Raw genomic sequence first — 13,805 nt, forward strand, 5'->3', positions numbered from 1 at the left:
GTGAGATCCAGGGATCTTCAAGGTACTTCTACTGAATTAACATTCTGTGCTTTAACTCAAAACTTGCAGACCAGGAATATTTAAGACATAGGGAACCCAAGGATCCACAGGCAGAATTCAAGTGATCCTAAACTCCTTGAAATTGAACACAAGATTTGGCAGTTTTGTATATAGTACGTTTTTCTAGAGACAAGGTCCACAGGTGGAAAAAGCTAAATTAGGAATTTTAGTTTTGGGCCTACCAGAGGAAAAGTTTTATTTTGGCTAAGGTAATTTTTCTAAATCTGCCAAATATAACTTAATTCACAAGAAGTTTCAATTTAACTCACAAGGAGCTAATATTTGCTTCTTTAAACTCATGGTATAAATCGCACATTTCTAACCTAATATTTTGACCAGCGCTGCAGGACTGTTGCTGAACTGATAGGATTGTTGCTGAAGCGCCAGTATTTTGGTCATCTGATACAAACAGCTGACTCACTGGAAAAGTCCCTAATGCTGGGAAGATGGAGGGGAGGAGAAGAGGGCATTAGAGGATGAGATGGCTGGATGGCATCACCAACGCAATGGACATGAACTTGGCCAAACTTCAGGAGATGGTAAGGGAGAGGGAGGCCTGTTGTGCTGCAGTCCATGGGGTCTCAAAGAGTCCAACAGGACTGGGTGACTGAACAACAACAATGTAACAGAATAAATTATAAATAACATGTAGCTTATATAAGTAAAAGAATAATTTGTATTCTTTCGAGATTAAACTTTACACTACTCTTTAGAAAACACCAATTGCTTTTTATTTAGAAGCAAAAACAGTTTTGCTGTAAAGAACTGCAATAATACTAAGATTATTATCCTATTCTCTCTTCACATAGCTGTTGCCCCTCTAAGACAAGTAACAAACCTTGAAACATTAACAAATGTTAAGCTGCTACCAGGGAATTTCTAGGGCAAATTCTCCCATTATATCCTCTATTTCAATGTGAATGCTGAGGTAAAGTCCACCAGGGCCTCTCATAGTATGAGACTAAGGGAAATCAAGTGAAAAAGGAAACAGTGGCAGTAAGACACAGAAAGAACAGAAGCATCTACACTCTCACTGCCTGGGCCACAGTGACACCAACTGGCCAGCCAAGTAATGACAACTTAATAAGCCATCATCTTAACTTGTGGTTCAGATGGTAAAGAATCTGCCTGCAAGACCCAGATTCGATCCCTGGAGGAGGGCATGGCTACCCACTCCAGTATTTTTGCCTGGAGAATCCCATGGACAGAGGAGCCTGGCAGGCTACAGTCCATGGGGTCGTGGAGCTGGACACAACCGAGCAACTAACACATTCATGTCATATATACATATATATATTTATATATATATATAAAATTTTTATAAGACTTTATACTTTTAAAAGTGTAATATGCATTAAATAAAAGCCATTATATGATTTATTTCATTATCAATTTTTAAAGTTGAAGGACAGTTCATTTACAATGTTGTGAGTTATATAATTTTAGACATCAAGTATGTATAAAAGAAGATGTGTATTAGTAAAACATGCTTTTAAAACTAGAAAACTCTAGTTATGAGGTAGTTTTTTATACAATCTCTTTACTAGTCTATATAATGCTAAGCAATATTTAGTACATTATACACACTTTATCTATGAACTTTTATCTATTTGAAAACAGAAACATGAATTTGACGTTAAATATTGATAAAATTCCCCTTTTATTGCTCAGGAAAATAAAGGAGTGTGCCAAAATGTTAGTAAATATATGCCTAACAGATCTTGAGTGTAATTTATTTAAAACAGTCAAAAGATGCTATTGAAATACTGTTTTTACTCAGTAAAAGGGATCATAGAGGTGATTTTTATTTTAAAATATTAAATATGTAAGAAACTCTCATGATTTATTTTTTCTTTCATAAGAGCAGGTACAAAGAGAAACAAGCTTTATGATGTTGAACTTCTTTACAGAGGCAAAGTGGGGTGTACTGGTTGACTGAATTATTGCTTCCAAGGAGTCTTGCCTACTGGTAAGTGAAGTGAAAGTGAAAGTCGCTCAAAGTCGCTCAGTCGCGTCCAACTCTTTACGACCCCATGGACTATGCGGTTGATGGAATTCCCCAGGCCAGAATACCAGAGTGGGTAGCCTTTCCCTTCTCCAGGGGATCTTCCCAACCCCGGGATCAAACCCAGGTATTCCAAATTGCAGGTAGATTCTTTACCAGCTGAGTCACAAGGGAAGACCAAGAATAGTGGAGTATGTAGCCTATCCCTTCTCCAGTGGATCTTCTTGACCCAGGAATCGAACTGGGGTCTCCAGCACTGCAGGTGGATTCTTTACCAACTGAGCTATGAGGGAAGAACTTTGCCTACCAGTAAAGTTCATATCTATTAAGAGGAGACCTCCAGGACAACGTTTCCTTTTTTCCTTCTCTATCCCTCAATAGAAAATGAAACATTATAGGGGAATCTCCAAAAAGAGAATTAGACATTAAGTAAGAAGTTAACTTATAAAGCAGCAAGTTAACTGGCTTTCTATGTAAGCAAAGAACTTACACAGATATACGAGTTAATTCACTTCACTCTTAAAAGACTCTGAAGTTAAAACTCGAAAGGATTAAAAAAAACCTTATCAATGATTCAGTTCAGTTCAGGTCAGTCACTGAGTCGTGCATCACCAACTCCCGGAGTTCACTCAGACTCACGTCCATCGAGTCAGTGATGCCATCCAGCCATCTCATCCTCTGTCGTCCCCTTCTCCTCCTGCCCCCAATCCCTCCCAGCATCAGAGTCTTTTCCAATGAGTCAACTCTTCGCATGAGGTGGCCAAAGTACTGGAGTTTCAGCTTTAGCATCATTCCTTCCAAAGAAATCCCAGGGCTGATCTCCTTCAGAATGGACTGGTTGGATCTCCTTGCAGTCCAAGCGACTCTCAAGAGTCTTCTCCAACACCACAGTTCAAAAGCATCAGTCCTTCGGCGCTCAGCCTTCTTCACAGTCCAACTCTCACATCCATACATGACCACAGGAAAAACCATAGCCTTGACTAGACAGACCTTTGTTGGCAAAGGAATGTCTCTGCTTTTCAATATGCTATCTAGGTTGGTCATAACTTTCTTTCCAAGGAGTAAGCGTCTTTTAATTTCATGGCTGCAGTCACCATCTGCAGTGATTTTGGAGCCCAAAAAAATAAAGTCTGACACTGTTTCCACTGTTTCCCCATCTATTTCCCATGAAGTGATGGGACCGGATGCCATGATCTTCGTTTTCTGAATGTTGAGTTTTAAGCCAACTTTTTCACTCTCCTCTTTCACTTTCATCAAGAGGCTTTTTAGTTCCTCTTCACTTTCTGCCATAAGGGTGGTATCATCTGCATATCTGAGGTTATTGATATTTCTCCCGACAATCTTGATTCCAGCTTGTGCTTCTTCCAGCCCAGCGTCTCTCATGATGTACTCTGCATATAAGTTAAATAAGCAGGGTGACAGTATACAGCCTTGATGGACTCCTTTTCCTATTTGGAACCAGTCTGTTGTTCCATGTCCAGTTCTAACTGTTGCTTCCTGACCTGCATACAGGTTTCTCAAGAGGCAGGTCAGGTGGTCTGGTATTCCCATCTCTTTCAGAATTTTCCACAGTTTATTGTGATCCACACAGTCAAAGGCTTTGGCATAGTCAATAAAGCAGAAATAGATGTTTTTCTGGAACTCTCTTGCTTTTTCCATGATCCGGCGGATGTTGGCAATTTGATCTCTGGTTCCTCTGCCTTTTCTAAAACCAGCTTGAACATCAGGAAGTTCACGGTTCACGTATTGCTGAAGTCTGGCTTCGAGAATTTTGAGCATTACTTTACTAGCAAGGCAAATTAAGGTACTCAACTAAAGACTCATGAATAGGTTTAAGGTACAAAGTAACCCTAAAGAAGAACGAAGCTAGAGGAATTACCAGGTACCAAGGCTGAAGCTACTATTTATTTCAGACTTAATTACTCTAGTAAGTGGGTAAGACAGTGTGGTATTACTGCAAGGATAGACAAAAAGACCAAGAAATAACACAGTCAGCCAAGTAATACAGCTACACATATATGATCAAGAGCAAAGGCCCCTGTGTGGAAAAAGAATTTTTTTTCAATAAACAATGCATATCACATGATATGCATGTGGGGGGAAAATGAGCCTTGACTTCTACATCATGCCATACACAAAATTCAAGATGGATCATAGACCTATGTGTAAGAAGTAAAGCAGAGAAACTTTTAGAAGATGGAAGTATCTTGACTGATATGGGGATAAGCAAAGATACAAGGGTCACAAAAATCACTAAAGGGAGGGAAACACTAATAAATTGGACTTCATTAAAATTAGCCTTTGGTCATCTAAAGATACCATTAATATAGTACAAAAGCTACTTACAGACTGCAGATAAACATCTGCAATACACACATCCATACAAATGACTTATACCCAGAACATACAAAGAACTGTTACAAATGAACTAGAAAAAGGCATACACCTAACAGAAAAACGAGCAAAGGACTTGAAAAGGTACTTCATAACAGATAATATTCACATGGTCAGTAAGAATCTGAAAATACGCTTGACGTCATTAGTCATCAAGGAGATGCATGTTAAAACCATGAGGTAACTACTATGATTTCATCAGAATGGCAAAAACTTAAAAGTATGACAATAACAAAAACTGGTAATGATGTGGAACAACTAGAACACTTATTCACCGCTGGCAGGATTGTCAACTAATTTGATCATTCAGCAAACTAGTTGACAAAATCTACCAAAGCCAAACATCACATATCCATGATCTGCAATTCCACTGCATGGTAAATACCCAACAGAAGTAGGTGATCACGTACACTGAAAGGCCTACACAGGAAAGGCCACAGCGGCTGTACTCGTAACAGGGGCAGACTGGAGGCGACCTAGGCATCGTCTATGGCTGATTCACGCTGATGTTTGGCAGAACAAACAACAAACGGTAAAGCAATTATCCTTCAATTAAAAAGTAAATACATTTTAAAAAAAACAAACAAACCCAACCAGAAACGAAAATAAATAAAACACAAAGAAAAATAATAGATTTTAAAAACAAACCAAATGGATAAACAAATTAGGGCCTATTAGCACACACTGTGGTGTATTAACACAATGGAAAACCGTATCACAAGGAAAAAGAATTGGCGGTGGTTCAGTCGTCCTTGTGTCCAACTCTTGCAAACCATGGACTATAGCCCACCAGACTCCTCTGTCCATGGGGTTTTCCAGGCAAGGATACTGGAGTGATTTGCCATTTCCTTCTCCAGGGGAAAAGAAGAATTAGATATTGCCAAAGCCACAACAACAACATTCCAGATACAATGCTGGGTGAAAGCCAGTCGGAAAAGAGTACACCTAGTGTGATTCCACTTACATGCAGTTCAGGCCGAGTCAGAAGCAATCAGTGGTGACAGGATGACGACAGCAGGAATAACCCTGGAAGGGAGGGGACATACTGCCTAGCAGACGGCGCGGGGGCTGGGAAAGACCCGGAGATGCTCTCCATACCGGCGTGGGCGCTGGTTCCACTGAGCCGTACACTCAATATGTGCGTCGTTTACTATGCAAAAGCTACAGCTCAAAAAAAACACCCCAAGCTAAAGATGGCAGGTGAATCTTCAAAACAGTGCAGCGTTTTGTATGTGCTGCTTTCTTCTTAGAAAGCTCCATCAGACTGTCTCTAGAACGCCCGCTCTCGGGCGGCAGGCACCTCTGTCATTTTGTTGTGGACCAGGCACTGTCATCCCTGGTGCCTGGTGCACAACATACACGCAATAAACACCTGCAGGATAGATTCGCGAAAAGGAGCTGTTACCAAAAATAAGACAAAGCAGTCATTAACCAAAATCCTGGTATAATGAGTTATTTAAATTAACAGAAATTTATAAAGCTATTGGTAGAGTGCCTAATGATGGTAACTTGAGTTCCCTTAATATGCAAGTATATCTCAGTGTTTTCGAATACCAGAAAGACTAAAATCTGAAGTGAAACTTTCCTCCAAGTGCTCAGAATTTCCACCTGCCAATGCAGGATACACAAAAGATGACGGTTTGATTGCTGGGTCGGGAAGATCCCCTGGAGGAAGAAATGGCAACCCATTCCAGTGTTCTTGCCTAGGAAATACTACAGATAGAGAAGCCTGGCAACCACGGCATTGCAAACAGTCGGACACAACTGAGTGAGCACACACACAGCTGGTTTACAACGCTGTGTGAGCTTCAGGTGTACACATTCTGTCAGTCACTTGGTATTGGCCCATGGGTCCTTATAAACCAAGTTAAAACACTTGCAATTAAAATAAAAACACATCCCAAGCTTGAAGACACATCTATTTCTTCTAATGACTTGAGCCAAAAATAAGTGAAATAGAGTGGAATTTTCCAAAAGTCTATTAAAACGATCTATCTAAAAAGCGCTTCTCAACCAGAGGCCAGTTCCTCCCTGCCCCTGACATTTGGCGATGTCTGGGTACGTTTGTGCTTGTCAACGACTGGAGGGGCCACTGGCATCCACCAGGAAGAGCTCAGGGATGCTGCCACCACCCCACACGCACAGGCCAACCCTCCACAAGGGAAGTTTTCTGGCCCCAAATGCCAATGATGCTGGGAACGAGAAATTGTGATCTAAAATATCACCTTCTGGGGACTTCCCTGATGGTCCAGTGGTTATGAACCTGCCTTTCGATGCAAGAGACATGAGTTCAATTCCTGGTCAGGGAACTAAGATCCATCACGTTGTGGGGCAACCAAGACCTTGCACCCCAACTAGAGGGCCTGGGTGCTGCAACTACAGCACCCCGCGCCCAACCACAGCGCCCCACGCCGCAACCACAGCGCCCACAGCGCCCCGACTACAGCGCCCGGCGCCGCAACCACAGCGCCCCAACTACAGCACCCCGCACCGCAACCACAGCGCCCACAGCGCCCCGCGCCGCGACCACAGCGCCCACAGCGCCCCGCGCCACAACCACAGCGCCCACAGCGCCCCGACTACAGCGCCCCGCGCCATAACTACAGCGCCCCAACTACAGCGCCCCGACTACAGCGCCCGGCGCCGCGACCACAGCACCCCAACTACAGCACCCCACACCGCAACCACAGCTCCCACAGCGCCCCGCGCCCAACCACAGCGCCCCGCGCCACAACCACAGCGCCCGGCGCCGCGACCACAGCACCCCGACTACAGCACCCCGCACCACAACCACAGCGCCCACAGCGCCCCGCGCCCAACCACAGCGCCCACAGCGCCCCGACTACAGCGCCCGGCGCCGCGACCACAGCACCCCAACTACAGCACCCCGCACCGCAACCACAGCGCCCACAGCGCCCCGCGCCGCAACCACAGCGCCCACAGCGCCCGGCGCCGCAACCACAGCGCCCTGCGCCGCGACCACAGCGCCCTGCGCCGCGACCAGAGAAGCCCATGTGCTGCAGTGGAGACCCAATGCAGCCAAAAATAAGTATTTTAAAAAATAATTAAAATTTTAAAAATTAAAAGTAAAATATTATCTTCTGTTAAACTAAAGAACTTTATTCTCAAACATATGAAGTAAAAGAGTCCAATTTTTTTAAGCTGTAAAATAATTCAAGTATCTTTCAACCATTACTTTTTCATGAGTATGAAAACTGTATTTTTAAAGTTATTTAACATTGTACACGTGTCAAGTGTTTGACACACACATGTCAAAAAGGAATGTTTAACAGAAATATCTCCAGAAATAACTAACATCACTCTCATTTCTAGGACTCTATTAGGCATATTACTTATTTTAATATCATTTAACATTAACATCACCATAAAAATAAAATTCTCATTTAGAGAGATTAAAATAAGTAAATCTCTGCTCAAGGTACTAGGAAAGACATAGCTGAAATCTGAACCCACATTATCTCTAAACCTATGGTGTTTCCATTTAAATGCATTACATTTCAATTTCAAATGAGAGGCAGATCAAAATTAAACAGATCCCAAGTTTCATTTTCCACTGAGTCAAATATGTCACTCTAGAAAGTAAACAGCAAAATGAAGAGGCACCTACTTAGGAATTATGTACTAAGAAAAGAGACCAGCATTTTAAAGGATAACCTATAGTTAATATTTTTTCTTATTACAAGTAGAATGAAGTAGTTTTTTAAATAAAGTTATATGCCAAAATCATTAGAGACACTCTTGCTCTGATTATACAATAAAATTACAGATAGTAACATCAAAGCCTAAATGCTTTACTTTGGCCAGAAGCTTATTCTGGACAAATTACTAACATGACCCACCTAGTCATCCCTCCATAATAATATTAGATTCCAGAATATAGTCAATCTAAGAACATATTCCTATATTATGAATAAACACTATTACTTTCATCTCAGCACTGAAGGGCTTATCATGAGTCTTTGTATTTAGAGACAGAAGTGTTCTTACCCTATTAAAGCCATGTTCATGAGAGTCATCAACTTCTCCATTACTAGTCACTGGAATTTCTGCTGCTGAATTTTTTGGAGATTCTTGAGCCATGGTAGACTCCTAAAAAAACGAGGAAAGAAACAGTCATAAGTAACACCAAATCACAAAAGGCAAATATTCACAAGACTATATTCATGTTTATAGCACATAAAAGCCACCATTACAGCCTACCTAATCCTTGTATAATAAACATGATACCAATATAATAAAAACACATCTGGCTTTTAAAACTGCATTCAACTTAGATTTCTTGATCTTATTGTAGGTACCTTATTGTAGATGCCTGGGGGCAAATGACACAAAATTTTTTTTTAATGAAAATAATGTCATAGTCTTACTGAAAATGGGCTTCCCTGGAAGCTCAGAGGATAAAGAGTGTGCCTGCAATGCGGGACACCTGAATTTGATCCCTGGCTCAGGAAGATCCCCTGCAGAAGGGGATGGCAACCCACTCCAGTACTCTTGTCTGGAGAATCCCATCGACAGAGGAGCCTGGTGGGCTACAGGCCATGGGGTCACAAGAGTCAGACCCAACCGAAGCAGCTTAGTCCACTAGCACAGACAGACAGATCTAACCAACACTTAGTGAAACCTGTTATGTGCAAGGCACTCCCCAAGATTCCACAGAATATAAAGAACAAGTGAGGCAGTCACTGCTCTAGGGAAAAGAACCGCTGGTTTAGTGAGGGAGACTGACTGGACTCTTTAGTAAACACCTAGGACAGGTAAGGATCCATCCCTTTTTCTTAAGGATCCTTTAAAACTTCTGGAATAGCTACCGATTACATAAATCCTAGGGTCTTCCTAGGCCAGATTTCTATTTCTTGGCAGCTCTAGAAATGTTCTACTTTCAACATTTAGATCCTCTTTTAGATTAATTACACTTCTTATACAAACCTCTTTCTTTACCATGACAAATTTTATATTAATACATAATAATGTTTCTAATGTCTGACACAAACTGAATAGACTATCTCTGTATCCCCAGGGCAACAGGATGCAGATCTAAGCAAATTAATACATCCCCTCAGGTCAGGCCCCTGAGGACAGAGACGGTCAGAGCCATCACCGTATCATCAGATCGGCCCAGGGTCTGACGAGCACGAGGTTCTTAACAAACGCTTACTACTGAGTAAAAAGGATGTGAGTTACGTCAAAAGTCTGAGTCGCAATTGTGAAGGTGTTAGACTGATCATTATACACTTAAGCTCCACACTCACTCCTCTGTCCCACCCATGGACCATGGAGCCATATGTTCGTTACTTCTTATGAATATCACTGCGTGAAGACAAACTAACGGGAAACGTCTGAAGTAACAAAACCAAAAAAAAAGTGAATTATCAAGTACCTCAAAATCAGTGTACTTTAATTACTTGGTGACAGTTTTAACAAAAGACTAAAATGTCAAACTGAAATCCTAACTGGTTATGCCAATGAAAAAAGAACTTTCATAATAATGTCAAATCCTATTAATATCACTTAAAACATGTCTCAGAAAACTTAGTTATTTCCTTGCATTCTTAAAATATCTTATAAAAAATACTGGCTTAAAAAATGCCATATTTCAGAGTCTATCATACCACAGGCTCGAAACTAGTGACGGAATTAATAAACTGAACATCTCATGTAAGCCTTGAAAATTGAAAAAAAGAAATTTCAGAGAGAAGACTTCAAAAAGTTGAAGGTGGGAAAACAAAACATTCCTCTGCTTTAGACTGGATTCTGGGGAAGTCTCTGAACGCATGAGGCTTACTGCAGAATCCTCCACGAGCGTGAGTGAGGGCAGGAAGCCCCGACACAGCTGCAGTGCGGTTATGTCATAAGGCTCGGCCCATCCTACACAGAGCACTGAAGCTGAGGCTCTTTAAGCTGTTCCAAATTAAGGCAACGGGACCAGGCCTTTGAGCCCCCACATCCATACCTGATTGTTAGATGCAAGCTATCCGCTAGATAGGAGTATAATTGTGGACAATGCAGCTCTCTTTCGCAGAGGCAATTCCTGGAGAGACTCAGCTATGAGCCCTCAGCAGGCACCACTCCTGGAAGGAGGGCCCTAGTCCTAAAGCAGGTAACTGAGTCCCTCATCATAGCATCCACTGTATCTTCCTTATGATTATTCTAAAGTAGTATCTACTTTAAAAGGATTTGAAATGTCTTATTTAAATTATATCTGGCTACCTTTATGCATGTATGAAGCCTGGCGTGCTGCAGTTCATGGGGTCGCAAAGAGTCAGACACAATGGAGCAACTGAACTGAACTGAATGCATGTATTTACTGACGTTCACTGATCTCTAATAAGAGAAACTCCCTCTTTCACAGTCCCCAGTTAAGAGGTGGCCACCGATTGAGCCAAAGAAGAATCCTTGACACAAGGCCTTGCAATTCACAGGTCTGACAATAGGGCCTGGTTAGAAAATTACTGCCAATACAGAAAAGAGGAATTTCCTGAGCCAAACTCTTTCTGAAGGTCTGAACTGGGGATACTGAGTGATTCAACCAACTAGGGTACTGGGAAGACGAAAGCGCAATAAGAGCAAAGAGTAGAATTATACTGATGAGAAGTCACAGCTTAAAAATTCACAAACTCTACTTGACAAGTGTTAGCAAACTTATGAAAGTTTGCTGACAAAGTGTTATCTGTGTCTAGATCTTCTGTTTCTAAATTATGACCTTATAATAATAATAAACCTTGCTTTTATATTCTTTTTTATTGTGGTAAAAAAAACACATAACATAAAATTTACCCTTTTAACCATTTCTAAATGCATAGTTCATCAGGGTTACATATATTTACACTGCTGTGTAATCAATCTCCAGAATTTTTCCATGTTGCAGAACTGAAACTTTATACCCATTAAACAATGACTTCATTTCCATCGTCCTCCAACTCCCCTACAGCCCTTGGTAAGCATCACTTTACTTTCTGTTTCTATGAGCTTGATTGCTCTAGATACCTCACATCAATGCAGTCATATAGTATTTGACTTTTTGTGACTGGATTACTTCTTTACATGGTTTCCCCAAGATTCATCCATATTGGACATGTGTCAAAATTTCCTTTCTCTTTAAGGCTGACTAATAATCGGCTGCATATACTGTTGTTAAGTTGCTAAGTCGTGTCTGTCTCTTTGCAAGCCCATGGACTGCAGCACACCAGGCTTCCCTGTCCTCCACTATTTATCTCCCCGAGTTTGCTCAAGTTGATGTCCACTGCATGTATATACCACATTTATTCAGTTCACTGATGGATATTTAGGTTGCTTCCATTTCTTGGCTATTACAAATAGTGCTGCTACTGCTGTATGAACATGGGTGTGGATGTATCTCTTCAAGATCTTGCTTTCAATTCTTTCGGAAACATACCCCAAAGTGGGACTGCTAGACCACATGGTAATTCAAAAACACAGCAAGACCCTACGGTCCTTGCCCCCTCTGTCCCACGTCCTTTGCCTGCCTTTTGTCTGTGGAAAACTTTAGTTGAAGAATAAGCTTAATCAGAGAAACGAGAAATGCAGAAACAAAGGAAAACAGTCAAAGGAGAAAAATAATAATAATGGAGTCATTAAGCATAGTCAAGGACTCTTCGTTCCTTCTCAAGGACTCTAGATGATCTCCTGAGCCATACCGTGTGAGCTGTCTTATAGATACTGAAATCCCCGGTGAAAGAAGCTAGCTATATGATGACCAGACTGTACTCATGACATAAGCTGCCACAATTCTCAGAACTGGCCTCAAAGAAGTGAGAACAAATGGACCTTGGAACTGAAGATTAACTGCACCTAAAGCAATCAAGATGACACTGGTCAGCCACTGATGACCAATTTGAGGATGAGTGCCAGAGATGACTGCGTTGTTTCTGCATGTAGTCCCCCCTCCCCTCACTTCTGTCTACAAAAGCTCTTGCCCCACTGATTGCCAGTAGGGGGGAGTCAGCCTTTGGACAGATGTCCATCCTGCCAGCCAGTTGCCAGCATCTGAATTAAAGCAAACTTTCCTTTTCACCAACCTAGCCTGTTTATTGGCTTTTCAGTGGCAAGCAGCCAGACCCCAGACTCTTCTGGTAACAAGTTTATTTTTAATTCTTTTAGGAAACCCTATATTATTTTCTATTAACGGTTTCACTATTTTATATTCTTACCAACAATGCATAAAGGCTCTAGTTTCTTCACATCCTCACCAATAATTATTATTTACATTTTTAAAATAGTAACCATCCTAACAAGCGTGAAGAGATACCTCATTGTGGTTCTGATTTGCATTTCCCTAATGATTAGATGTTCAAGCTTGTTTTAGAAAAGGCAGAGGAACCAGAGATCAAATTGCCAACATCCGCCGGATCATGGAAAAAACAAGAGAGTTCCAGAAAAACATCTATTTCTGCTTTATTGACTATGCCAAAGCCTTTGATTGTGTGGATCACAATAAACTGTGGAAAATTCTTCAAGAGATGGGAATACCAGACCACCTGACCTGCCTCTTGAGAAATCTGTATGCAGGTCAGGAAGTAACAGTTAGAATTGGACATGGAACAACAGACTGGTTCCAAATAGGAAAAGGAGTCCATCAAGGCTGTATACTGTCACCCTGCTTATTTAACTTATATGCAGAGTACATCATGAGAAATGCTGGACTGGAAGAAACACAAGCTGGAATCAAGACTGCCAGGAGAAATATCAATAACCTCAGATATGCAGATGACACCACCCTTATGGCAGAAAGTGAAGAGGAACTAAAAAGCCTCTTGATGAAAGTGAAAGTGGAGAGTGAAAGAGCTGGCTTAAAGCTCAACATTCAGAAAACGAAGATCATGGCATCCGGTCCCATCACTTCATGGAGAATAGATGGGGAGATGGTGGAAGCAGTGGCTGACTTTATTTTCTGGGCTCCAAAATCACTGCAGATGGTGACTGCAGCCATGAAATTAAAAGATGCTTACTCCTTGGAAGGAAAGTTATGACCAATCTAGACAGCATATTAAACAGCAGAGACATTACTTTGCCAACAAAGGTCTGTCTAGTCAAGGCTATGGTTTTTCCTGTGGTCATGTATGGATGTGAGAGTTGGACTGTGAAGAAAGTTGAGCATTGAAGAATTGATGCTTCTGAACTGTGGTGTTGGAGAAGACTCTTGAGAGTCCCTTGGACTGCAAGGAGATCCAACCAGTCCATCCTAAAGGAGATCAGTCCTGGGTGTTCATTGGAAGGACTGATGTTGAAGCTGAAACTCCAATACTTTGGCCACCTGATGTGAAGAGCTGACTCATTTGAAAAGACCCCGTGCTGGGAAAGGTTGAGG

General features: G+C 41.6%; 1 protein-coding gene across 13 annotated transcripts in view; it reads right to left on the minus strand.

Moving 5' to 3' along the window:
• The window catches only part of ARFIP1 (ADP ribosylation factor interacting protein 1), a 135,685-nt gene that overhangs the window by 79,091 nt on the left and 42,789 nt on the right, over positions 1-13,805 (minus strand). For all 13 annotated transcript variants that reach the window (XM_055550669.1, XM_055550671.1, XM_055550672.1 and 10 more), the window contains one exon: positions 8,468-8,569. In XM_055550669.1, coding sequence (XP_055406644.1) covers positions 8,468-8,560 — 93 coding nt within the window. In that variant the 5' untranslated portion in view covers positions 8,561-8,569. The remainder of the gene's footprint in view (positions 1-8,467; positions 8,570-13,805) is intronic.

This window comes from Bubalus kerabau, chromosome 16, assembly GCF_029407905.1.
Source record: "Bubalus kerabau isolate K-KA32 ecotype Philippines breed swamp buffalo chromosome 16, PCC_UOA_SB_1v2, whole genome shotgun sequence".
In the NCBI taxonomy this organism is placed as follows: domain Eukaryota; kingdom Metazoa; phylum Chordata; class Mammalia; order Artiodactyla; family Bovidae; genus Bubalus; species Bubalus kerabau.